At 37.6% G+C, this 25,325-nt stretch overlaps 1 protein-coding gene across 24 annotated transcripts in view; it reads left to right on the top strand.

The window, feature by feature from the left end:
• The window catches only part of map2 (microtubule-associated protein 2), a 91,245-nt gene that overhangs the window by 57,676 nt on the left and 8,244 nt on the right, over nucleotides 1–25,325 (top strand). For 4 of the 24 annotated variants that reach the window (XM_043248488.1, XM_043248492.1, XM_043248494.1 and 1 more), the window contains exons 5-16: nucleotides 5,285–5,389; nucleotides 8,471–8,545; nucleotides 10,375–10,590; nucleotides 12,938–13,228; nucleotides 14,316–17,039; nucleotides 17,270–17,470; nucleotides 17,803–17,940; nucleotides 19,275–19,333; nucleotides 21,260–21,445; nucleotides 21,729–21,873; nucleotides 22,391–22,447; nucleotides 23,758–24,077. In XM_043248488.1, coding sequence (XP_043104423.1) covers nucleotides 5,285–5,389; nucleotides 8,471–8,545; nucleotides 10,375–10,590; nucleotides 12,938–13,228; nucleotides 14,316–17,039; nucleotides 17,270–17,470; nucleotides 17,803–17,940; nucleotides 19,275–19,333; nucleotides 21,260–21,445; nucleotides 21,729–21,873; nucleotides 22,391–22,447; nucleotides 23,758–24,077 — 4,517 coding nt within the window. The other 20 variants (XM_043248491.1, XM_043248495.1, XM_043248493.1 and 17 more) reach the window with 16 other exon arrangements.

A 25,325-nucleotide genomic window follows, 5' to 3' on the forward strand; every position in this document is an offset into this window, starting at 1 on the left:
CTAATTGTAACAGACTTGAATTATGCCCTTGTTGCATTTTTAAAATTAATTTAATTTAATTAATTTTAATAAGAATAGCATTTTATATTATTTACTGACTTTGACACGTAACTTGACATAACATAAACTTAAATTATATTTTGAATCTAGTGGCTTTTTACAGTGAGTAATTTATTGTTACGTGCATCATTTTATCATATATTTTATTTTATTTTATTTTACTTTAACTCATTGACAGCTTGGAACTGGCAACACCGATACTTTTACCGTATTAATTAGCAACTTAATTAATTACTTAAACACTACAGTACGCTAAACATTTTTAGAATTTCAAGTCCATGATGCTGTAATGAATTGAACCTTATTGTAAAGAGTTTCTTTGGAATATTTTATGACCTACAGGCTATGCACAGTATCTGAAGTTTGAGATACACTGATTTAGAGAATCCATGAGATAGCAGCACAGATGCAGAGAGTCTGTAATCCGGCTGTGTGTCACTCACACACCGAGGGCGGCAAAACCCACAGCTGAAGCATGCTGGGAGACCATTCAGATTGGGCCCAGGCTGTGTGTTGCTGTGGCAACAGCTCTGCTCTTTGGCGGGGGAGTCCTGGCATGGAGTACCAGCCGTCCCCCTCCTCCTTCCCGGCTTGCTTTTGGCAGGCAGACACGACTAAGAGTGCACAGGGAAGCATTTGCCTCCAGACAACCAGATAACCGGCACTCACTTTTTGGTAAGAGCTTTGATTTTTCCAAGGGGCTGTTGGTTATAGGTTCTTTCTAGGATTAAAAGGCATTTCTGCATGAGAGTAACTACAGTAGTTGTTAGCATATTTGCACTGCTGGATTAGCACCGATTTCGTGTGCCTGTATTGCATGTTTGCTGAAAGTGCCGGCAAATAGATTTGACTTGCAACTTGTCTAAGGGGAAATACGACTGTCCATGTGAATAACAGATATGTACCACACCATTTTCTTCATCTTTTAGTGTGTGGCTGTGTTTGAGCTACTTTTTGGGGGTATTTACTTATTGTGTGTGCTGTTGTCTCAGGGATGTGAGCTATTGTGTGCTGGAGGCAAACCCATCTGATCAGCAGTCCGAGCACATCTCTTGCAGACGGGTGTGGACAGGCACAAGGGGGGAGAGAGGGGGATGCTGGGTAGACACACCAGCACATCTGTCAGACACAAAGACGCTGATAGACTGGTCAGGTTTGCCCTGAAAGTGAATCTATAGTGACACAGCTTTACAAACATAGTGCGATGATAAAGTAGCCGATTATAGAGGGAGAGATATACTGAAGCATGTAAGTGTGAAAAAGATGACAGGCCATATAATTTCATCTGTTTTGTCAGGGAATGATTATTAGACCAGAGAGGGCTAGATATATATAAATGAATAAATTCACTCGTTCTCTGGTCATGTTCATATCCTCTGCACTCCTGTTGAGTCATGCAGCAATTGGCTGTGAAGATCAGCTTATATAATTTGCTATTTAAAATTCATTATTACATAGTAAACATCTTTTTCCAGGAAATTATGCTGTTTATTAGATTTTAGCAGCTGTATTTGTAGATGAAAAACACTTGAGTGAATAAATAGTTGCTGAAAAATTCTGTCATTGTTTATTAACTCGATATTGTTTGTACATAAAATCTTTTTCTACAAAGCAGAAACGTAGAAAATTAGTTAAAATTTTACTGTAATTCTTTCATCGTTTCCATTTCCATAAAGTGCTTTGAAATCTGCATTGAGCACTATAAAGGTAACTAACATTAATTAAGAACGAAAAGTTCTTTTGGTGCTCTTTATGGCTACACTTTATTTGAAGGTGACTTTGTTACAGTGTAATTATACATTTAAATGCTAAGTAATATTAATGAACTACATGTATTTACTATATGGTTAGGATTATGGTTTGGCTTACGGTTAATTGCATGAAAATATGTGTAATTAATTTATATTATAATAGTGCAGACAGGTAACGTGTAACAAGTAAAATAAAGTGTTACCCTGTTTATCCAACTTAATATTAAGAGATTAATATATTATAATAATTTAAATATTAATAAATGCTTTAGAAGTATTTTATCAGTTTGTGTTAACTAATGTAGTTAACTTATTTTAAAAAACCTTTGTTTTTAATTTTGAATGAAGCTCTTTTTTTTTTACAAATACAATTCAGATAACTGAATATCATTACAATGTCCATTTGTAAATGGCATTATAAGTGCTAAAAGTTATCTGAAGTCATGCAATGTGTGATTTAACCTAATAAAATTAGTAATTCTCCTGTTCTCGCAGGTGTTACGTCACGTTCTATTGTGCAGAAGCGAGCTGTATTCAAGATTGAGTGTTGGATGATTAATTTATAAAGTTTAACACAATGATTTAGCGATCCACTACTCTATGAAAGAGATTCGTTAAACAGTGTCTTACATTTTAGTCCTTTCATCACATAAAACTATAACATCAAGACTTGTAATATAGTCAAAATGACTTTTCCTGTTTGTATATTGCGTTTGCCTTTTATAAAAACGGCAACAATGACTATTTTAAATAAAAAAAACAGCATCACAGGTTTTGAACGGCATGAGTGTGATTAAATAATGACAGAATTGTCATTTTTGAGGGTATTATTTACTGTGACTCTCTTTTTTAGAGGTGTCTGACCACGGGTTGATGGCTTACCACAAACTCGAGTCTGCGTGGGTGAACATTATTCTAATGGGATCTGAGCAAAACTCTTTTCTCTTTCTGTGCGTGTGTGTATGTGCGTCTATGAGTGGGTGGGCTGATGCCGGGGCTGTAAGGTGGGCGGAAATTGTGCCTGAAAAGTGCACAAGAAACAAAAGCGATGTATTGCTGACTCCCATCATGCAGTCTGTTTGCACTGGAGAGAGAGTGGGAGTAGCAAATGGCCCTTAATCACTTCGCATCTCCAGAAAGCTTTGACGTAAGCCTCGTTGCTGTGTTTTTCTCTGTCGGTGCTAATGTGTCGGCCTCGTGTCAGAGCACATGTTAGCTGATCGTTGCAGCATCAACTTCAGTTAAATTGAAATGCCTCTCCTTGTGCTTGCATTTTAAATGATTAATATTGTAAACAAAACAACGATTCATGGCTGTTTACAACATTGTGCTGAGCTTGTCATTGCACTAAATGTGCTTTTGGAACACATATAAACTCTTACTCCTACACATTTGGTTTGTAGGCACTGTCTTTGGCAATCATCAGCTATGGGTTGCCGTTACAACACTATCTAGATTCATCTTGAGGTTAAAATCAGACTGTTGACACCACTGAAATTTATCTGATGTGTTTTAAGAACGAAGCAAATGTGTTAGTGTCTTGAAGAGCTGAGGGATACTTTTAATAGTGCCGTATTAAAGCAGAATCTATCCCTGGACGCGTGTTGCCAGCCAATCCGTGGGCTGTATTCTGCCCGCTGCTTAATCGGTTGCAGTCTCTTCTTATACCTCCCCAATCTGCCGTTACCATGACAATTTACTCTCTCAAAGTGCTGCCAATTTTCTTGCCGTTTTGAGCTTTCTCCTTTTCTTTTTCGAGAGTGTTTTTCTCTGAGTTAGAGGTTCAAATTAATATCTTCTGAAACTGAATTACAAATCGGAAGTTTATTTTATTTGCGGCGAAATTATATTTAAGAAAAAAGAATAGATTTGTAGACTCACTTAATCTTTAATAATGTGCAGTTATGCCTTCGGATTGCCTTGCTGCTGATATAATGTATATATTTTCTAACAGTCTTTACTAACTGAAGCGACAGGAGTAATTTCTTTTAAATTTGACTTTGTGTCTTAATAAGCTGTGATTGTCGGAAGCAATGAGTAACAGGATGGGTTTTTTTGGATCAAAAGTGACAGTAAAGATGTATATGATGTAACAAAAAATTTGTATTTCAATTAAATGCTGTTTTTTCAACTTTCCAGTAATCAAACAAACTTGAAAAATGTATCACAGTTTGCACAAAAATGTTTAGTGGCACATTTGTATTCATTTGGGGGTCAACCGATTATCAGCCTGACCAATTATGGTTGCAGAGATTAGGCATTTTTATGTTTATCTATATCATTCATAATCAAAACCGATTTGCCGATAAACTCATTGAAGAGCACTTAAAAAAGGTTTTGCACCAGACTTACATATTGGTTAAAAATATTGGTTATTGGTCTACTTTATCTGTAATAATCAGTATATCGTTATATTATGCCCTTAAAAATCACTCAAACCCTATTTTCAATGTTGATATAAAGAAATGTCAAGCATCAAATCAGCATGTCAGATATGATACTGGCTGCTGAAAATTTAGCTGTCATTACTGGAATTAATTACTTTTTGTGTTAAAATAGAAAACAGTTATTTTAAATTTTATCAATGTTTTTTTTTTACAATTTTACAAATTTATTTACTGTATTTTTGATCATATAAATGTATACTTGATGAGAATAAGAGGCTACTATTAAATAATATTGGTTCAAACCATGTGATATTTTTTACTAACACCAAAGCCCTTAGAGGGATAGTTCAGACAAACATTCTGTTATTAATTACTCACCCTCATGTCGTTCCAAACCTGACATTTGTTCATATTTGGAACACAAATACAAATATTTTAAATTAAATGTTAAAGCTTTCTGACCCTCCATAAACAGCTACCGACTACTATGATCAAAGAACAGAAACGCAGTAAGGACATCATTAAAAAGGCCTTGTAACATCAGTGTTTCAAACATAGTTTTTCAAAGCTAGAATACTTTTTGCGTGCAAACAAAATAAAAGTAACACATTTTTCAGCAATTCTTCTGCATCACCCTGGCAACTTTACTTTATTCTTAAAATGTTTTTCTTTTTTTTGCACCTCATGCTTAATCACAAATATCTTTGTTTATGTTCTGAAGATGAATGAATGTCTTACAGGTTTGAAACAGTGTGCGGGTGACTAATTAATAACAGAGTTTCCACTTTTTGGATGAACTATTCCTTTAATTGTGTGTGTGTGGGCCACCATATGTGTGCACAGCTGTCTTATAGTGCGCTCATAATGTAATACAGTCTTATTCTCATTGGCTGAGAGCTCTTTGCAGCCCTTAACTGGAATTGTTGGAATTGGACTGCTGGAATTGTTTGACTGATTAAAAAGTGGTCTAACATAAGAAGTGAAGAAATATTGTCTGGGTTGATTCAGAAAATATGTGTGAATAATTGCCCGTGAACTTGCTCATGTGGGCGTGTGTTGATGTGTGTGTATGTGTATGTCGCACAGAGCAAGTATCAGCGCGGATCGTGCAGGAGGTTACGGCTGAAGCGGTAGCGGTACTGAAGGGAGAGCAGGAGCTGCATCCGGACACTGCCGTCAGGCTGCCATCAGGTAGGCCTGCAGGAGAGCCTCCTGAGATACTGGAGGTTGGCCACACTCAGGCCAGCTCCTAAAGGACTTTATTGCATTGGTGAAACGCGCAGAAATGGGAAGATAAAAATGGAAGGCAGTCGGAACAGTAAGGATTTTTTGTTTGTTTGTTTGTTTTTTGAATTCCTTCTAAAAGGCATTTCGAGAAGGTTGTTAGAAACGTATACAGTAACTGGTAACAAGTAATTTTTTTTTCTGTTTATAATTACATAATTCAGGGTTAGGAAGCCTTTGTGATTTGTTTTACACCTGATTGTCACCATATACTGATTCCAAATTAATAATAGTGAAAAAAAATACTCCTTCTAAATTCATATTTATTTATTACTTTCTTGGAACGTCAGAGAATGTGAATAATGTACAGTTTTCACTAAGTGTACACTAAGTGTTTTGGGTATTTTTTTTAAAGAATTACCGTTTTTATTTAGCAAAGATTAATAAAGTGATAGTAATAGAATTATTAGATATTAGAATGATGTTAGAATGATATTACAATGACTTCTCAAGAATCATTTGATCATGCACAACTTTTTTTAGCTTTGCCATCAAAATGCATTACAAAATCTATTTAAATAAGTAGATTATTATCACTGTTGTAGTTATTAGTAGTTAGTTTTAATTTGTAATATGTTATAATATTACTGTTTAACTGCATCTTACTGTAACCTTTGAACAGTGGTGTACTTCAGTAGCTTTTATTAAAGTTTCAGGATTCAAAAATAAAAAACAAAAAATATTAAACGTAAAAGAAAATTTGTCCAGGTGTCTAGTGCCCTACATGGCAAGTCTTCTAAAATGGCACAATAGCTTTAATCTTGAATTTAAAATATGAATCAGAAATGATTACTTAACATACATCAGGTGAGCTAGTGCGTGTATTAAGATTTTTAAGATTTTTTCCTCCCTATCTCTGTGGTATGTGATCGTTGTTGTTCTGTGCATCCGTTCCTCGTTCTGTGTAAAAGCGATCAAAGCTGTGGAAAGCATCAGCAGGTCACTTGCTTTTCCTTTATAATGGCATATCTGCTCTGACAGCTGGCTCGTCGCAGCTCCTCTCTGCTTGATTTCTTTACCCACCCGCCCCTGGCTATCTGTGTGTGTGTGTGTGTGCCAACACAGGGCAGAGAGGGTCAGCATTAGGGTCTACCTTTAGCCCTCTCTGTCTTTAATGGCTGCCTGGTCATAGTAAAAGTGGACTTTTGTTTCCTGGTTTCTGTTGTTGTGCTGCATGTCTTTTGTGCTGTGGTTTTATCTGAGCTTTCATGGTTTTGAAAGCTCATTTTTGAGCATGTGTTGGTACTTTATGTCAGTTTCAGTGTTTTGACAGTGACTTTGCAGGACTTTGCAGTATGCTGGTGACATTAGGTTGTGAAATTTGTTACTGAAGATAAGGACGCATAATTGTTCACGTCATTAAAAAGCTAAAGTAGTACAAACATATAATACCACACACGAACATGAACTTGCGGTTATCCTTTTCAGTTCAAAATGCTCAAATGCTTCATTGTCATACTTCAAAGAAAAAGGAAAAAAATGAAATAAAATCTATAGCTCCAAGTTTCCACTTGCTGTGCTGGAATTAGTCAGCAAAATTAGATAATGATTTCTGCACTAACACGCTTGATGTTGAGTCGGTCTGTCGGAAGAGCTCAAAGGATTAGAGACGGTAAAGTATTCAGCATACCAATCTTGAGCCGTGACTTCTCTCTGCTCAGCATATCCTTAGAAATAACTCTTTCGCACACACAACCCCATTTATTTCTTTTGGGTGGGGGATTTTTACATTCAGATCTATTGTTATTAAACGGCTTGCCCCTTGGAGTGCCTTTATAAGCTAATACAAGCTAATTGCATTTTAAGATACAATTTTATCCCTTCATGAATCTAGTTTTCCTTGTTAAAACATGCCCACTGGGTTTAACAGGGTTTATTTTTCTTGCGTGGGCATTTTGAGAGATTTTGCATACTTAAAATTAAGAAAATGTCACATCAGAGCTGGCTTGCGTTTCCTGATTTAGGTCCCTCTACTTCTCACCACCTGTTTGTTCTTTACTGTAGTTACCATTTAAAGGTCAAAAAACCTTTAAAAGCTTGCTTACTTTATATACAGTCACCTTTTTAAAGTTTGGCACCATTTGCCAGCAACCATTACTCCAGTCCTCAGTGCCACATGATCCTTCAGAAATCATTCTAATAACTATTTGATATATTAAAACAGCTGTGCTGCTTAATACTTTTGTGGACATTTTGGTACATTTAGCATTTATTTGAAGTAGAAACTTTAATTAGTAAAGCAATTTAATTAGTGCAGGGCAGCAGTTCTTCAATTTTTTTGTTAAATATTTACATGTATTTACATGTATATATTTATATTCATCCCATTTGTATTACATAAAAATATATAAACATATTTAACACGAATATATTAAAGTGTGTGTGTGTGTGTGTGTGTGTGTATTTACATATATATTATAAATATACACAGAACAGACACATATATTATGAAAACAAAGACTTTTATTTTGGATGTGATTGATTATGATTATTCATTGCCCAGCACTAAATTAAATGAGTCCTAATAAAATAAATAAATAAATAAAGATTTAGAGATTTTAACTTTAAATGGAGTTTGATTTCAATAATTTAATAAGCGGCAATATGATATTCTAGTAAGCATTAAATACATATAAACATTGAGAGAAACAATCAGATTATTAATCTGTAATATTTATTATTATTGTTTAGTTTAGTTTAGTTTAGTTTAGTTCTAATCAAATATTTCTCTTGCTTTGTCTGACATCTTGCATAGATGTTTTTTTTTTTTTTTTTTTTTTTTTTTTCTCCATGAAGGACACACATGCAACATTTTGTTTGAAAAACCTCCCTTCAAACCTCCTACTGTATGTTGCCGTAAAATTCTTCCTCTGTAGGCAGTTCAGCCGGTTTTATATCAGACTCACAATGGGACGCCCGAACTGTAAATGTGTTGATCCGATTTTGAACATTGTCTTGATCTTCTTCTTTTTTTCTGTTTGTTTGCAGTGGAGGACTCTGCAAACCTGCCGCCCTCACCTCCTCCGTCCCCAGCAGCAGAGCATTTTGGGCCTTTGGATCAAGGTAGGGTCATGCTTCTTGTGTGTATGGAGAGAGGTGAGGTGAGAAACACACTGAAAGAACTTGAACACCTTTTTTTCCACGTGTATTCCGGTCACACTCTGACCCTGGCTTGAATGAGGGTGTTCTATTTGAGGATGCCCTCTAGTCCCACCCCTTCCAGGCTGATTTCACCCCTGTCGCAGTGCCCTACAGATGCCCACGCTCCGCTGATTGGTGGGGCCGGTCCCAAGATTGATGGAGTTTTGTTTGCAGGATCAACTTTGCCTCCTTTGTTGACATCATTCAAGTCGACCTCCTCTTCCTCATCCAGCATCTCCAGCTCTTAGACATGGCCTCATCTTCATCATTGCTAACTCCGGGAGCTTATCTTGATCAAAAACTCACACCAAAGTGACCCAACCCTTTTCCAGTTCTCCTAACCAATCAAACTCAACCTCTCCTTATACCCCGCCCAACCATGGATCTTGACTCCACCCTGCATGAAAGCCTTGAACCTTGAACTGAATGCTGCGCTGTCTCACCTGCAGCTCATGTTTCCAGGCTGTTGCTGAAACTGTGTGGCATTCAGGTTGCCTGCTCATCCTCTCTCCAAAAGCAGATCTTTTGATTGCTCCAAACCTTTCTCAGTTCCTCTGTGCGTCCCTGTCTTTAGTTTTGCATGTTGTGTCGTAGATGCTGTTGATGTTGTGGGCTTGTGCTCGTTCGTCATTTTGACTGTGTCTGTCTGTACTGCCTGTGGTAGGTCAATGCCATGCTCAGATCACTCTCTGAAGATACTAAACATTAATGCCATTAACACAATCACTAACAGCCTTTAGGAGAAGCTATGCCAAATGCAGTCATTAAGCACATACTTAAAGTCAACATGAAATTTAAATTTACTCCATTTAATACATATTTCCTGTATTATTATGTATAATTTTATCAACTTTTGTCATTTTGGTCAAAATAATTTGAATCAGGGATAAATATATATTGTCATCATCAGTAAAGTGTGGGTCTGTATTGTGTATGTAATAGATTTTTAATTCTATAAGCAAATTTTCACTTTATTTTTTTATGTTGAGTCATTTGAACTTTTCTGTCGTCTATGTTCATTTAAGGTCAAAATTAAATGCAAATATATATTTACACTTTATTTTAAGGTGTCCTTGTTACATTATAATTATATATTTATGTATTAATTATTTATTTAATATTAATATTACTATTTATTTTTTGAGTGTTTTCATTTTACTTTGTTTAATGCAATAATGCAATTTTTCTATTGGCCACTTATCAGTTATCACCTAAGAGGAAAGCAATTTGCTTGCTATATAATGTTTCGATCATAAATATTTCACATTACAAAAGTAAAATTCATGTTGACTTTAAGCAGAAACTTAATATTGATGCAGTTTCATCTGCTTTAGACCTTTCTCACTCTCTTGACAAACCTCTAAAATGCCATTCGGGATGTTCAGACTGGTTATGGCATATCAACCGCTACAGTCACACTTTGTGTTTCTCGACACTGTGTGTTTGTGTTGTGTGTGTCTGTGTCTTTTTTCGTACACATACTCCTATCTTGTTTTATTTCTCTCTACCTGCCTTTTTTAAGCTCCTTATTTCTCTCTCTCTCTGGCTCTCTTCCCTTCCCTTCCTCCTCTTCTCAGTTTTAACATATTCTGATTCACCTCCTTTTTTTCCTTTCTCTCTTTCACTTGTTCCTTTTTTCCTCCCTTACTTGCTCCACCCTTTCTAGCTTCCTTCCTTTTCCTCTCTGTCTCTTTGTCTCTGTCTCTTTGTCCAGATTTCCCTGCAGTTCTTTTCCTTGTGTCTATTTGTAGATGTAGGGGATGAGGAGGAAGCAGGTCCTCTCCGCCGCTTCCAAAATTCTCGCGAGAGGTGCAAGTTCCTCGCCCCCTCCATCTCAGTGTCTGTGCCTGAGGATGACCCCTACCACTCTGACGAGGAATACTATGAGCACCCTTTATTCAGCCCAGAGTGGACGCGCTCTGGCTCTCGCCCCCCAGGGCAGGCCGCCGCGTTTAGACAGATCGAAGGTGAACCTCGCATGGTTCCTCTCTGCCATTCTCTCCCCCTCTTCTCCTCCTTTTTCTCTCTCTTTCCTTCCACTTCTTTCTTTAGCTCAGCATCAACACCTCTCTCTCTCTCACTCTCGCTCTCTCTCTCTGGTCCGCCTCTTCCTGTCTTTTGTCTCTGTTGTGTCGTGCCCACTCTGACCGAAGCGTGTCTTGTGGGGGTGGTATCTGTTTTTGTATCTTGTTCATTGCAAGTCATTTTGATTTTGTGCGACTTTTGTGCCGTGCAGTAAAAAGGCACAAGTGTTTGTGTTTTTAGGCAAAATCCCCTATGCTATGGTGGAAAGGAGGAAAATCACTGACTCTGAAAATGAAATCCAAATGACTTGCAGCATCAGCAGGACATTTGTGCATGCTGTGCACATTTTCTCCTTTGCCTGTTTGCCGTCTTCTTGTCTCTGCATCTGTCTGCCCGTATGTTAGCCTGTCTGTCCATTTGTATTTTTGATTGTCCCCCATCAGCCCCAAAATGTATTCATGGGTCTCAACAGGCCCCTCACATTTCTCCAACCTGCTGATGTACACATGCTGTAGATCACAGGAAGACTTTCAGCTCTTTACACGGTGGCCCACACACACACAAGCATCTCTGACCTTATTGCATCAGTGAAGAAAGCTTAATCACTTTCAGCACCAAAGCGATTTCTACACCGTGGGTTGTGTTTCCAATATAACTAGGGTTGGTGATCAAGAACTTAGAAAATAGCAGAATCAGTTATTTGTCAGAATTTATTTTTGGCTTTTTTGGCTTAGCGTTGATGAGCTTGCGATCTAATTTGAATTTGACGAGAATCAGTAGACAATAATGAACTCTTTTATGTCCAATTTGAAATAAACTGAAATCTGTTAATGAGTTAAGTATGATTATTACATGCAGGTAAAGCAGTGTTCTTTTAATATTATTTACATACTATTTTATTATTTAAATCATATTTTGAATTAGCTTTCTTTTTTTTATTAATTTTAGTTTTGTTAAATGCTTTGGTCAATTTTATTAGTTTTTTATACTTTTATTAGTTTATTTTACACATTCTATTTAATTTAATTTCATTTCATTTTATTTATACTTTTAGTGTTAAAAGTAGGAAGTGTTGCATCCTTAAAAGTACTAAAATAATGCAATAACAGGATCATTGAGTGAAATTTAAATTTTGACATTGAGTTTGCTGCCAATTTGTCCTCCTCCTGTTTTTTTTTCTCTCCCTCAAATAAAAATCTCCCTCTCTTCTCTCATGCCTCGTTCCACTGCAACATCCTGCTGAGATATGACCTGGTGTGGTCTGCGTCTCCATATCTAGCCTGGCTCCCAGCAGAGGCTGTTGCTTTTCCTTATCTCTCTTTCTCTCTGTCTCTCTCTCTCTCACTGAACTACATCATAAGCTTTGTTCTGAGCAAGATTTCTGCATCCCCAGTTTCACATTCATACTGACATCTCAATAACTCCCTGACCGGCATTATTATGCTGCTGTTCGTTTTGTTCAGTCTCTGTTAACAGAGACAATGCAGATGCACACAGTATTGTGTGCAAATGTGTGTTGTGCAAGTCATATTTTCATGTTCAAGACTAAAATTGAACAAATGAAGGAGCTGATGTAGACTATTTGTCATAAACTTTTGAAATAAGCATTAATAATGTAACTGAGAGGTACATATTTGGAAATGAATAATCTGGTTCCTTAGAGTTTTTACATTTTCTTTTTTCAGCCTATAGGGAACCAATCACCATTGTATATTGTCAAAAAACTGATTTAAGTACAATCACTTAAGCAAGATTGATTTTTTGTTGAATATTAGCATGATTTTATTGGATGTAGGTAGCAGTTCTGAATACAAGCTTCATTTTACCCACAATATCGCACAATATTGTTTCTGTTTGCTCTTCTAATGAAAATTATTCTTCACAAAGCCAAAGTGAAATCAACTGATGCATGTCACAGAGCAAATCAGACAAAGCGGAATGATTAAAACTGATTGTTCTTTTAGTAAATACGTTAAAAATGGTTCTTTGTAAAACGGTTCTCTTTTTATTTTACAAATAAAATACAGTACAGTACAGTATGTGCAGAATCAGATTTTCATTAGCTGATAAAGTAGATATATCATTCCTTATTCATGTCTATCTACCACTACTTCATATACTCAAGGTCAGAGATAACTTCACGTGTACATTTTACAAAAGCCATTTACTGCATTGGATATGTCCTCAAAACTGATAGAGCTGAAAGTGTCCCACCTCTTTATTCCCAAATAACCCAAGTCTGTGTTGTCTATAGTCTTGATGTTTCCACTTGTCTCCCTCTCTATGAAGAAGAGGAGACCATAGAGAGTCTCTCAGCTGCGGAGGAGGAAGAGGAGGAGACTTCAGAAGCCGCAGCAACAGCAGCAGCTCTAGAGGAAGAGGAGGAGGAGGAGCAGTGGAGTGGGGAGGAGCCTGAGCAGGAACCCCCATCTGAGCTCCTAGAGCGGGCAGAGGTCATAGGCGAGGCCCAGGCTCTGCTCGGCCTGCAGGCTGAGGTTCACACACAGGCAGTTACTGCTGCCGACGAGGCCCCTAATGGGAGAGCTGAGGAGGCAGGGGGGCAAGAAAGCCCTGCAGAAGGTGTGTCCATCCTTCTCACAACCTGCATGTTTCTCTCTCCCATCACAAAAAAAAGCAAAGCGAAAGCACCGTGAAAGCTTTCTGAGGGAATGTGGGTGGATGGCTCAAATATCTCCTCTATCTGCTGATGCTGCAAGGCAACACAGGCTTGATGGTGACCAGCTTCTGTGGCCAGAGCTGTGTGTCTGTCTGTCAATGTCTTTCTACTTAAAGCTTTTCCCAGAGCAGCTGCCATCTGTTAGCTATCTGATTAAGCTTTTTCTGAACTTTACTGCTTGTTTCACTATTGATGCTTCTGCTGCCAGGTCGACCTCTTCCATATATTGTTATCCATTGCTCAGTTAATTTTTATTTGCCAGCTACATTGCCAGTTTGTGGGTGATTTTTGCTGCATGCTTCAACAAAACACCTGCGTTTTTACATGTGGGATTCAATGAGAATCCTCTGTTTTTGTGATATTGTGTTATGCTTCATTTTCAAAGGCTTTTGAAAAGCTAAGCTTGTTCATTTAATTTAAATTGTGTTTCATTTTCATTAAAATTACTTTCAAAGCATTGTCACTTCACATGGTTTACATAAGTGTTTTTATTCCTTTTATTATGCAAAATGCAGAACAGTTTTGAATAATTAAAAACACTGTATTATTTCAGTGGCAATTTAAGACAATTATAGCCACATGTGTATGTGTAATATTTGGTTATGTGAACATGAAAATCACTATGCATTTTCCATAATCTCTGAATATGTATTTGGCAGAAGTTTTTCGATCAGCTATTTCATCTCGCTGCTGGTGTAATGACGTCAGTATCGTGTTCGGACCACTTCCTTGGATATTTCATTCTCATTTTCTGGAGCTCATCCACGCACCATTAAATGTTCTGGGTCTGCATGCTGGTCCTGTCATATCCATGCCATCACACCATCACTGAATTGGTATGTGTATCTCATCGGCTGCTGCTATTTGACAGTGGAAGTTCATTTGACCAAGAGCTTTGCCTGTCTGTGTGGTGGTTGGCCTGGCAAACATATTGTACTTTGAATTATTAATAATACTATACAATGCAGACTACTTGAGATTTGCTTTCAGCTGTGAAGATGGAAGCAGAGCGACCAGAAAATGAAAGGACAGATCCCATTGGAATGGACTTCACTGAATCTGCAATGCATCTAGATGATGAACTCCCATCTTACCAGAGCCTTGCCAGAGACACAGATATGCCAGAAAGCCCCTTTGCTCTAACATGCCCCATGGAGGATTTTGAAATGCCTCCAAGTGACCAGGGTCATGCCAAAGAACCATGCGATGCTCCAACTGAAAAGCCTAATGTACAAAGTGGGGCTGTGAAGCAGCCTTCAACCGAAATGTGCGACAGCAATATCCATGAGCTCAAACCAGGGCAAATTGAAGACAAACCAATGGAAATAGCAACAGAAGTGGACATGAAGGACAAATCTGGGATGTCTGCTTATTTTGAGACCACTACAATTAAGACAGATGTCTCTGGGTCTCAAGGAGAAGGCTATTATGAGCTGAGTACTAAATCAGAAGAACAGAAGGACTCTGTTGGTGACCTACCACTTCCTGAAATCAGCTACAGCACCTTGGCCCAAACACACTCTTTGGAAGTCCAACCAGATCTTCCACAAAGTAGCCCAGACACACTACACACCGCTTTACCTGTGGACAGAAGAGATGACTGCAGATTGTCTCCTGGAAAACTGGCGCTAGAGCAACGAAGTTACTCTTTAAATATTACCATTGGGTCAATGGAACACGGTGATGCCCAAGGACGTCCTAGAAACTTCTCTCCGTTAGCCACTGACATCATGTCTCATACTAGTGGAAGTCTTGATGAATCTGCTGATTACCTTCCTGTCACCACTCCCTCAGTAGAGATGATCCCTCAGTTTCCACCACTGATCCTGGAGACAACTGTCTCTGTCACAACTCCATCATCTTCACCTCCCACAGCAACAGTCACTGATGTAAAGACAAGTCCACAGTCAGAGTCTCCAGAATCCCCTGTTCAAGCTAAGGGCTGTTATAAGAATGGCACAGTCATGGCCCCAGACTTGCCTGAAATGCTGGACTTGGCAGGTACTCGATCAAGGTTGACATCTGACAACACAGACCCAGAGATTATGAGAAGGAAGTCTGTCCCAATGGACATGTCTTCTCTAGTAAGTGATTCTTTGGCACATTTATTCAAAGGTGACCAGGGTCAGACAGCTCCAAAGAGAGAAATGCAGTTGGAGGAGCAAGGATATTGTGTCTTTAGTGAATATTCTGGTCCAATGCCATCACCTGCAGATGTGCACAGTCCAATGGACTCATCTCCTCAAATCTTCAACACTGTGATATCAGAGGAGAAGGAAACTGGTCTGGTTGCATTTAGTCAACAAGAGTGTCCATCGACTGAAGTTGTGAAACCTACAGAGGTTGTTACACCACACTCAAAATCAGAAGAAGAAAAGCCGGAGAATGAAGAATCCTTTGAAACTGAAAGTACACCTTCTGAAAAACCTCCTGTAGAGACTAATCGAGAGGAGTCTGATCTTTTGAAGACTGAACATTTGGAGGAAACGAAGAGCCCAACTTTACCTGATAATGCGAAAGGACAGTTAGACAAACAAGTTGAAATCTTTATCACACCGAAGGTGATGGTTACTCTTGAGGAAGCAAAGCCTGATCTTGATGCAGGTTCCAAACTTGCAGCTGAAACTGAAGCTGAAATAGCTGACTATGAGAGGCAAATTCGCAAACTGGAGATGGAGGACCGACCTTTGAGTGTAGAGGAGGAACGGGAGCTCCAGGAACTCAGGGAGAAGGTGAAGAATAAACCAGACCTTGTGCATCAAGAAGCTTATGAAGAAGTAGATGCTGAGGATGTGTACCAGCTCACTGGAGCTGCGAAGGATAGAATTGCCCGGCCCATCAGACCATCCCCTGCATCTTCTGTAGAAAGTGCTACAGACGAGGAAAAAATGCATCTTAGTGACACTGAAAAACCTAGATCACCAGGTGAGAAAGAAGCTCTTAAAACAGATCCTAATAGATTGTCTCCTGTTGGGTCTTTTGAGAAGTATTTTAGAGAGGAGAGACCTTCTGAGCAGGAGGTAAAGCAGAAAGACATAGTGCAGCCCCTCAAAGAGAAAGTTGCTGAGGAGAAACCTCAGCCAACTCCTTCCAAGACAGATGAGGCTCCTCTTGACACCACAGTAACTCAAGAAGTAGAGGAAGAGGTAGAGCTTGCTGAGGAGCCTGATGAGGTCATGCCAGAACCAAAACCATCTTTTAATTTGGAAGAGAAGCCAGTGGTAGACGCAACTGAACCAGACAAAGTTGTGGTAGAAAAAGAGGAGGAAAAAGTGGTTAAGAAAGAAGAATTGGAAGATGAGGATGTCTTGGAAGGGGCTAAAGCTGCAGAAGACACTGTTGAGCCTAGAGCTGCAATTGAGTCAGTAGTGACAGTGGAAGATGACTTTATTACAGTAGTGCAGACTATTGATGAAAGCGAAGTCTCTGGACACAGTGTACGCTTCTCAGCTCCCCCGGTGGAGGAGCATCCACAGCTCCTCCAAGAGGAGGAAGAGGAGGAGGAATCTGTGGAAATGGCACAGGAAGTAGAGATGGAGGCTCCCAGTTTGGAGGAAGTTGTAGATGTTCCAGAGCCTGTTGAGTCTCCTGTATGTCCAGCTAAAGAGATAGAAGTCCCAGAGAGTGAGGCCCCAACCCAAAGCTATGATGACTACAAAGATGAAACTACCATTGATGACTCCATCTTAGACAGCTCCTGGGTGGATACTCAAGGTGTGATTTTAATATCTGTTTTGCATGAAATTTGCTCAGCAAATGACAAAACCTTTCAGAACTGTCTTGAAGTTAACTTGTTTCCTATATTTTGTATATTAGTTGGCTTGACAGTATACAGCAGTACAGAATTTTAGGTATCTGTGAGGGCCGTATTGGATGTCAAGTAAATGCATGTTTACAGCCTGATATAAGAGTAGCTTGCCTGTTTCACCTCATGTACTCTGTAGATGATGATAAGAGCATGGCCACAGAGAAAATTGAGCCTCTTCCCAGAGTAATCAGCCCTGTCAAGAAGCCATCCTCGGAAAAAACAGCGAAACAGAGGGCTAAAGGCAGCAGGACCAAAGGACGGATCACCACCCCTGAACGGAAACCTGTTCGCAAAGAGCCAGTACCACTCCAGAAGGATGAGATGAAGAAGAAAAAAGGTGTTTGTTGCTGGAAGTGACTTTGTGTTTTGTTTTGTTTGTATGTTCAGTTTTTTTGCCTTATTTTCCCTTCACATTTTTCAACAAATTGAATGTTTAGATCTTTATGCTTATTTTCACTTTGGTTAGATGTCATGTATGAAATGTAAAACTTTGTAATTTTTATTTAATTTTAATTAAATTTCATCATATTTGCTTTTTTACATCTTTGTTTTATTACTGTTTAATTGAAACATTATTTGATCATTGATAAGGAGAGTGACTGTATCTCCTATCATCCTGATTTGTACTGCTGTTGTGCCTGTCCTTGATTCTGTGTCTCCCTCTTGTAGCTGTGATTAAGAAGGCTGAGCTCACAAAAAAATCTGATATTCAGACGTGCTCTCCTTCCCGGAAGAGTGTTTTAAAGGCTACTGTAAGGCACCCTAGACCTACCCAACATCACGCGTGTGTTAAGCGGAAACCCACAGGTGATCTCTGTCACAAGCTGTTTGCAATGTGGCTGGCAAACATGGGCATTGGCATGTTGTTTTATATGTGATGCTTGTCTATTTGATTTATTTTTCTTTTTATGTATTTTACACAGCAAGCTGTATAAGTTATACAAGTTGTATGGTCATACATTGTTTGTAATGAGGCTCACTGGTGTTTTATTTAATTGTTTTGCTTATAATGTTTACATCTTCTTATAGCTTGAACTTTCTTTCTGTTGTATGCATGTGTTCTTTCAGTTTCCATGCTTATTCACACATTTTTCTTTTCGAAACAACACTGCTTATTGACTATTGTGAAAATGTGGTGCATCCAATCACTTTGTGCATCTGTTTGTCTGTGGGTTAATTTTAAAGGATGTCCTTTTGTCTTAAATGTGACAATTTATGAGGTGCAGTATAGAGTAATCACTACTTCCTCTCCTTTTCTAACATTTCTATTCTGTTGTATACAACATCCAGGAACCAGTTGCACTGGTTGCCAGGCAACTGGTGGTTTGAGTGAGTTCTGGCCGCTCAGTTAAGAGAAATCTGGAGGAAAGGAACTCACTGTGCCATAATGAAGTTCCACCATTAGATTTCTGGGAACTGTGCTTGAATTTATGTTGGACCTCTGAAATACTGTTGCAATGCCCCAATTAGACTTTACTGAACAGCCTTTTATGTAATACAGTTCATTTTCAAATTCTCTGTTATTCTGTGCCAAGTAATTTCAGAGCAGAGCTTTCCAGCAGCTACAAAATATTTAGCTGTGGGTAATGGTCAGTTTCATTTTTGATCCTAAATATCCCAATTAGAAATATCTTGGCTTAAGAATTTAAATACAAATTACTGGATGGCGGTTAAGTGAATCAAAAATCCCAGTTTAAGATTCAGGGTCAGTTACAAGTAAGCCATCTGTACCTTGCTTGAAAAGTTAAACACTGTGGTTTTGTGGCATTTTTTATTTGCTTCGTTACTTGTAACATTTGACAAGCTCACTTACCAACATTAACTCAACTGATGCCGTTAGTTTGAGGTAGCACTGTCTGTTAAACAAATCATACCTGCCACATTGCACTCTTCAGATTTACAAAATAAGTGTTGATTAATTATACAAAAGCTGTTTTTAGAAGATAAGACTATGTTTAATGCATACGTGGCAGCTTTTTTGTATGCAAGATTGCATTTGCAGTGAATTTGCTTGTGTGTTGTGTTCAGTTTGTTTTATTTTCACTGGAGAACATATAACACGCATATTCATGGTCATGGCCACAGTGTGTATTTTTTCTCTTTATCATCCTCAGCCTCTCTTTTTCTCTTTCTCATTGCAGTGTCTGCAGATGGTCGACTGCCCTTCAGTGTGGCCAGGCACTCCAGAGACAGAGCATCTGTAAGAATCACATCAGATTTGAATCAAATACAAATAATATGATCCCAATTAAAATAGGTCGTCAATACATACTCCAGTCTGTATAAAAGAGATTGGCCCAAGTACTCAGAAATAGCAGCAATTATTAATAATGAAAGACACAAACTGTGGCTTGGCTTTTTTGGTGTATTTTTTTAAATCTAAAGGGTTAATTCACAAAAACAATTTAAATTAGCCCGTGTTTTAAGGCCCAACTTCAGATGAAGGTCGAATTCGTTTTTCGTTTGGTGGCAAATAAATGTTTTTAAAGGCTGTGTGACGATATTCTGTTTTCGAATATTCAAATTAAATTTTTGATATTTTTGTGATGTAATTATTCACTTGGATAAAAAACAAGGTTTATTAATATATGTTTTTCATGTAGGCCTACTGCATACCTTAAAATTCATTTAGGTTTTTTGAAAGAATAACAGGAGCAGTAGGCCTGGTATTTGCTACCTTATATCTTTACTCTTTCCTTTCATTCTTTTCATGGTTTTTGTAAAACTTATCTCAGATGTTTCTCTGCATCCCTTTTTGCATAACTCCAGGTCCTTGACACCTAGCTTTGTTGCAATTTCTTTCTAGGAATTAAATGCTTTCTCTGAATCTTTAAAGTCTTTAGGTGAGCGGTCGAAAAAGGTGTGAATATATTTGTGGCAATTCAGCTATTTAACACAGTGTATTTATATTGCTAGTGACTTGTAGATGCTGTTCTCCTGTCTGACCTACGTTAAATGAAAAGTGAACTGGGAAAAAAAATATAGCGTCAACAAAGGTGGAGTTTCAGAACATTCTCACTGATTGGCTAATGACCATAGACCAAGAGTAGCTCAAAGGTGTTTAGAAGCCAAAACAAATTCCCTCAGAAAGTTTGCTTTTGTGAGCTGTTTTAATTGCCGAAACAATCTCAAAACGAACTTCACCTCGGCCTGTTTTTGTCATATCAGTTAGTTCTTAAATTTAGTCACCTTTGAAGCATCTTAAGTGTATGTGACTTTTGTGAACAGACAAATCCATTCAGAGTTATATTAAAAACTGTCCAGGCCCCTCCAGGCCTTTCTACAGGGATAAACGGGTTTGCTGTATTGCTGTATGCAGAAGATATGAAATAAAGTGCAGGTATCCATAATAACTCATTCCTCACACGACTCTCCTTTAGTGAATCCATTTTTTTGTAAGATAAATATATTTCTGTCTTCCACTTCAGCTGGCTGTGGTAAGAGGAAGACACACTTTATTTCACATCTTTCAAACTTATACAGCAAACATGCTTTGAAGGAGAGTAAAACACAGCCTAATTTAAAATTGTGGGTGAAGTAACCCTTTAACTTCAGTACATTTCACACAGATGTTTAATTAAACTTAAACATACCAAAGGTCCTGTTTTTCATTTTGTCATTTGTCATGCCATATTTTGTGGTACCAGTGATGTATTAAAAGGAATTCAGTATATGGGTAGTTAACAATAAAAATTGAAAAAAGCATCCTTCGGTGTGACAGAAAAAAAAGAGTTTGGTGTGACAGTTGCCTCCCTGGCTTCCACTCTTTATATTGCCTGCTCATCCCATCTCATATCTTTTTTGTGTTTGTTTTACAAGTTTGCATGACCGTTTTGCCTCATTTCCTTTAACCTTAAAGTGAGACATAGTGCCCCTCAAGCAGTTTAATGGTCCATGTACTAATACTACAGAGAAACTAGACGTTTTATTTTCTGTGTTTTTTTATCTTTAATTCTGAGTAGTTATGCATTCTGTTAAATTCCCTTGTATCCCCAAATGTGTGGTGACATGCTGCTCATTTTGTTTGGTTAAACATCCTTGTTTTCATATCATCTTCTGCTCATGTTTTTGGTTTCATTTTCACTGTGCATGAATGGCTCATCTGTCCGTGTTCCTCTCATCATAGACCTCCAATCCCACAACACTAACAAAGATCCCCACTTCTAAAATTCGGGCAGAGGCTTTGCTGCCAGCCCGGCCGAACTCGGCCAGCTCCTCCAATAAAAGGAGCCCGTTGGTGGAGGCAGATCTTTATGAGCCCCGCCCTTCCTCAGCGGGCCCTCAAGTATCACTAAATTCATATGCTGTAAAGGTAAGCAGGGGCGAGATGTTTTGGAAAACTATTTGCTTCTAGAACGTTCCAAAGAGCAAGCCATCCTAAAATTTGTTAACCTCATAGTGAAAATGAATGCAAATCTGCATGATTTGTTAAAGTGTTATGAATTATAAAGAGGTATTTTACATAACATTTTGTTAATTAGAAGAGATAAAGCTAAATTCAAATAATGTCATGAGGTGGTGTGCATTTTAATTTGGGGAGAACTATCCCATTAAGTTGACCATGATTCTAACAGGATTATTGGTTTTGTTCTCAGGATGGTGGTTCTCGGAGCCCAGAGAAAAGGTCGTCCCTTCCACGGCCAGCATCCATACTAACTCGCCGCCCACACATGGCCGATCATGAGGAGAGCTCCACTTCCATTACCAGCTCTGGGTCCACAGCACCACGCAGGCCCACATGTAAGAGGCATTGTTGTTAGAAATTATTTTTTGTATTAAATCAGACCTAGGAGGCAAATGTCAAAGAAACTATTATTTTATGCACATCCTAACATCTATAGCACAATACTGAATTAATGTGGCTTACAAAATTAAAAATAAGCAGCATATAAGCAATATGCATCTTTGTTTTTTTTAAATACAAATACAGTACAACCGCATAATGTTCTAATATTTGACAATGATTAGACTTTATCATTCATTTGAATTATTCTATTATATTTGATTAGTCAATTGATCAATATTGCATGGTTTTTGTTTGCATATTGCTTCATAAAAAGCCAATTTGCACTGCAAAATGAATGAAAGAAGCTTTAATCTAAACTGTTTTTGCTAGGTGCCTGAAGAATCTGAAGTGTTTCTTTGAACCTTTTTGGACATATTCGGATCTATTTTAGGACACGTTCCTGAATTTTCGTGTCATTCTTTTACTTATACTCACTATATACTCACCCCCTCTCTTCCCCTGCTCCTGTAGCATTTCGTACTGAAGTCAAAGCAGAGCACAGGACAGGCAGGTCTCATAGTATGACAGGTAATAGAGTATCAGTCCCTAATCTTTCACCCTGTTTGATGTCGGTCTTTCATACCAGCTGTATTGTGCAGGGATACAGTCACCATAAAAATACAGTGCCATTAAAAGTTATTCATCCACAATGCACATTTAGTTATAGCATTAAAACCACAATGCTCCACTCATGTAACTAACAAAAGGTCGAATAATTTTTAGGCACTGTTATTCATAAGATAAAAATACATTTTTACCCCAACTTTTTTGTCTACACTTGCCTTTTCCATTATGCATGTGAGTATAAACACTGTTCTACACTGTGTGTTTGTGCCATCAAAATGTCCATCAAAAATGTTTTTATACATCATCATCTAAAGTGGGTACCAAAGGTCTGAAACAAATGCAAAAAATGTCTTTTTTCACTTGTTTTCCAGTAAAAAGATAAAAAAATCTTTAAAACAATACACTTGCTTGAAAAGCAATATTGCATTTTTATTATACTATAATTTTTTATACGTAACAAGTGAAAAAATCTGGAGTAAGACCAAATGTTATATATATTAAAATATAATATTTGCATTTGTTAATATTAAATATAATATTTATTTAAAAATATGTAGTCTCTGATTTTTTGAAAGAAGACTCTTATGCTCAGCAGGTCCACAATATTTAATCAAACATGCAATAAAAGCAGTAATACTGAAACATACTACTACCATGTAAAGTTTTTTCTATTTTCTATTTGAATGTATTTTAAAATATCACATGACCCTTGAGAAATCACTGTAATATGCTGATTATGTGCTCAAGAGACAGTTCTTCTTATTAAAAATGAAAACAGTTCTTTAAAGAAAGTAGATTTTTTGGTAGCTTTATAAATGTCTTTACTGTTATAAATGTTTCTTACTGTCATAAATGTCTTTACTGTCACAATACTGTCACTAATGGACTCTAGTCATCTTCACATTTGTTTGCTGATGTTGCGCTTCCTAATTTGGTTACACTTTAGACATTCTACTAACCATAAGTAACTTTTTAACTACATTCAGATTCCGATTATTAGATTAGTTAACTTTGTAACTACATGTCAACTAATTCTCATTAATTTCCAGCTACATGTCTACTAACCCTCAGTGTAGACTGTTAGGGTAGGTTTTGGGTTAGTAGAATAAGTTGACATATACTTGTTTATAGTAGTCAGTATGTTGTATGTTGTGGACCAAAAAAAAGACTGCCTATAAGATATTATGCAGAATGTCTAAAGTGGACTATTGGAATAAAGTGTTACCCCTAATTCCAAGCATTTAAACAAATTATGTGTGTTTCCGCTGCAGGCGTAGAGACCGCTCGCTCCCGTTCGGCTCGCAGTGGCACCTCCACACCCCGCACACCCGGGTCCACGGCCATCACCCCTGGAACCCCTCCCAGCTACTCCTGCCGTACTCCGGGTACTCCCCACACTCCGGGCACTCCCAAATCTCTCAGCCTGCTGTCCCAGGAAAAGAGAGTGGCCATCATCCGAACACCTCCAAAATCCCCGGCGACTACACCCAAACAGCTGCGCATCATTAACCAGCCACTGCCTGACCTCAAGAACGTCAGGTCCAAGATCGGTTCTATTGACAACATCAAGTACCAGCCCAAGGGGGGCCAGGCAAGTCCGACTGCTCACAATTCATCCTGATTTCACCTCAGCTGATGCTAACAGCCAACTATCCGCTCTCTTTTCTCCTCTCCATCTGTCTTTCTTGCTGTTGTTCTGCTCCTTCAGGGTCGATTCTGTCCCCTGTGGGCACACTGTCCTTTCAAGTGTGCTTTACTGTGTCTCGCACTCATCACTATTGCCTTGTGTCTGCATGTATCAGTACACTGTGTGCATACTAATGGCTGCACATAATAGCTGTTGGGCCAAGTTCACTCGTCTTTGATTGACTAGAAGTTAGTGTAATGTATTCTTATAACATGACATTTTTTCTCATGACGTGAAACAAAACTTGCTCCAAAACTTTACCTCCTATTATTTATTTACTTAAATATCTAAAATGTCAACATTTAATTAACGTAAAATATTTCACTTTCTAATTTCTCTTTATTTTATTTTATTTTAATAAAAATTACGTTATCATTCATGTTACCCGTCATTAGGTCATTAGCCCATTAGCCCTTTATTTTGATAGTCCACCTTAGACATTTTACTAAATATAAGTAACTTTGTAACTGCATGTCAACTAATTCTCATTAATTTGCAGCTACATATATAACTCTAAGAATAGACTGGTAGATTTAGAGTGTGTAGAATAAGTTGACATATACTTGCTAAGTTTCTTGTAGTCATTATGTTGTATGTTGTGGACCCATCAAAGTAAAGTGTTAGAAGATATTAATCAGACAGTCTACTACTACTCTATTGACTACTAGTTGACATGTAGTTGCAAAGTTACTTACTGTTGGCACAATGTTTAAAGTGGACTTTCAAAATAAATTGTTACCCTTTTTTCTCATAAATTAATATTACGGCTGTCTGTAAATAAATAAATGCATTAAAAACATTAAATGGCAGGTATATTCATTTAATTACATATTTCTTTTAGCTGTTTTTATCGTTAATTGTTGAATTGACAGTCCTAATTGGAAAATTGAAGTTATAATTAATATTCATGAAAATACATTAAAGTTATAGTCGTGACATATAGCAAATGTTTCATTTGTCACATAATGTTTTTATTTTATGCATTAAAATAATCAAAGTGACATTAAAACATTTCCACACATACATTTGAGTAAATATTGAGACGTTTTAAATAGTTGACCATATTACTCTTTTAGCTGTCTTTTTGAACAAATAAATGCATCCTTGGTAAGACAATAAATATAATAAATATGTACTAACATTTAAATAGAT

This window comes from Puntigrus tetrazona, chromosome 9 (genome assembly GCF_018831695.1).
Source record: "Puntigrus tetrazona isolate hp1 chromosome 9, ASM1883169v1, whole genome shotgun sequence".
Lineage (NCBI taxonomy): Eukaryota > Metazoa > Chordata > Actinopteri > Cypriniformes > Cyprinidae > Puntigrus > Puntigrus tetrazona.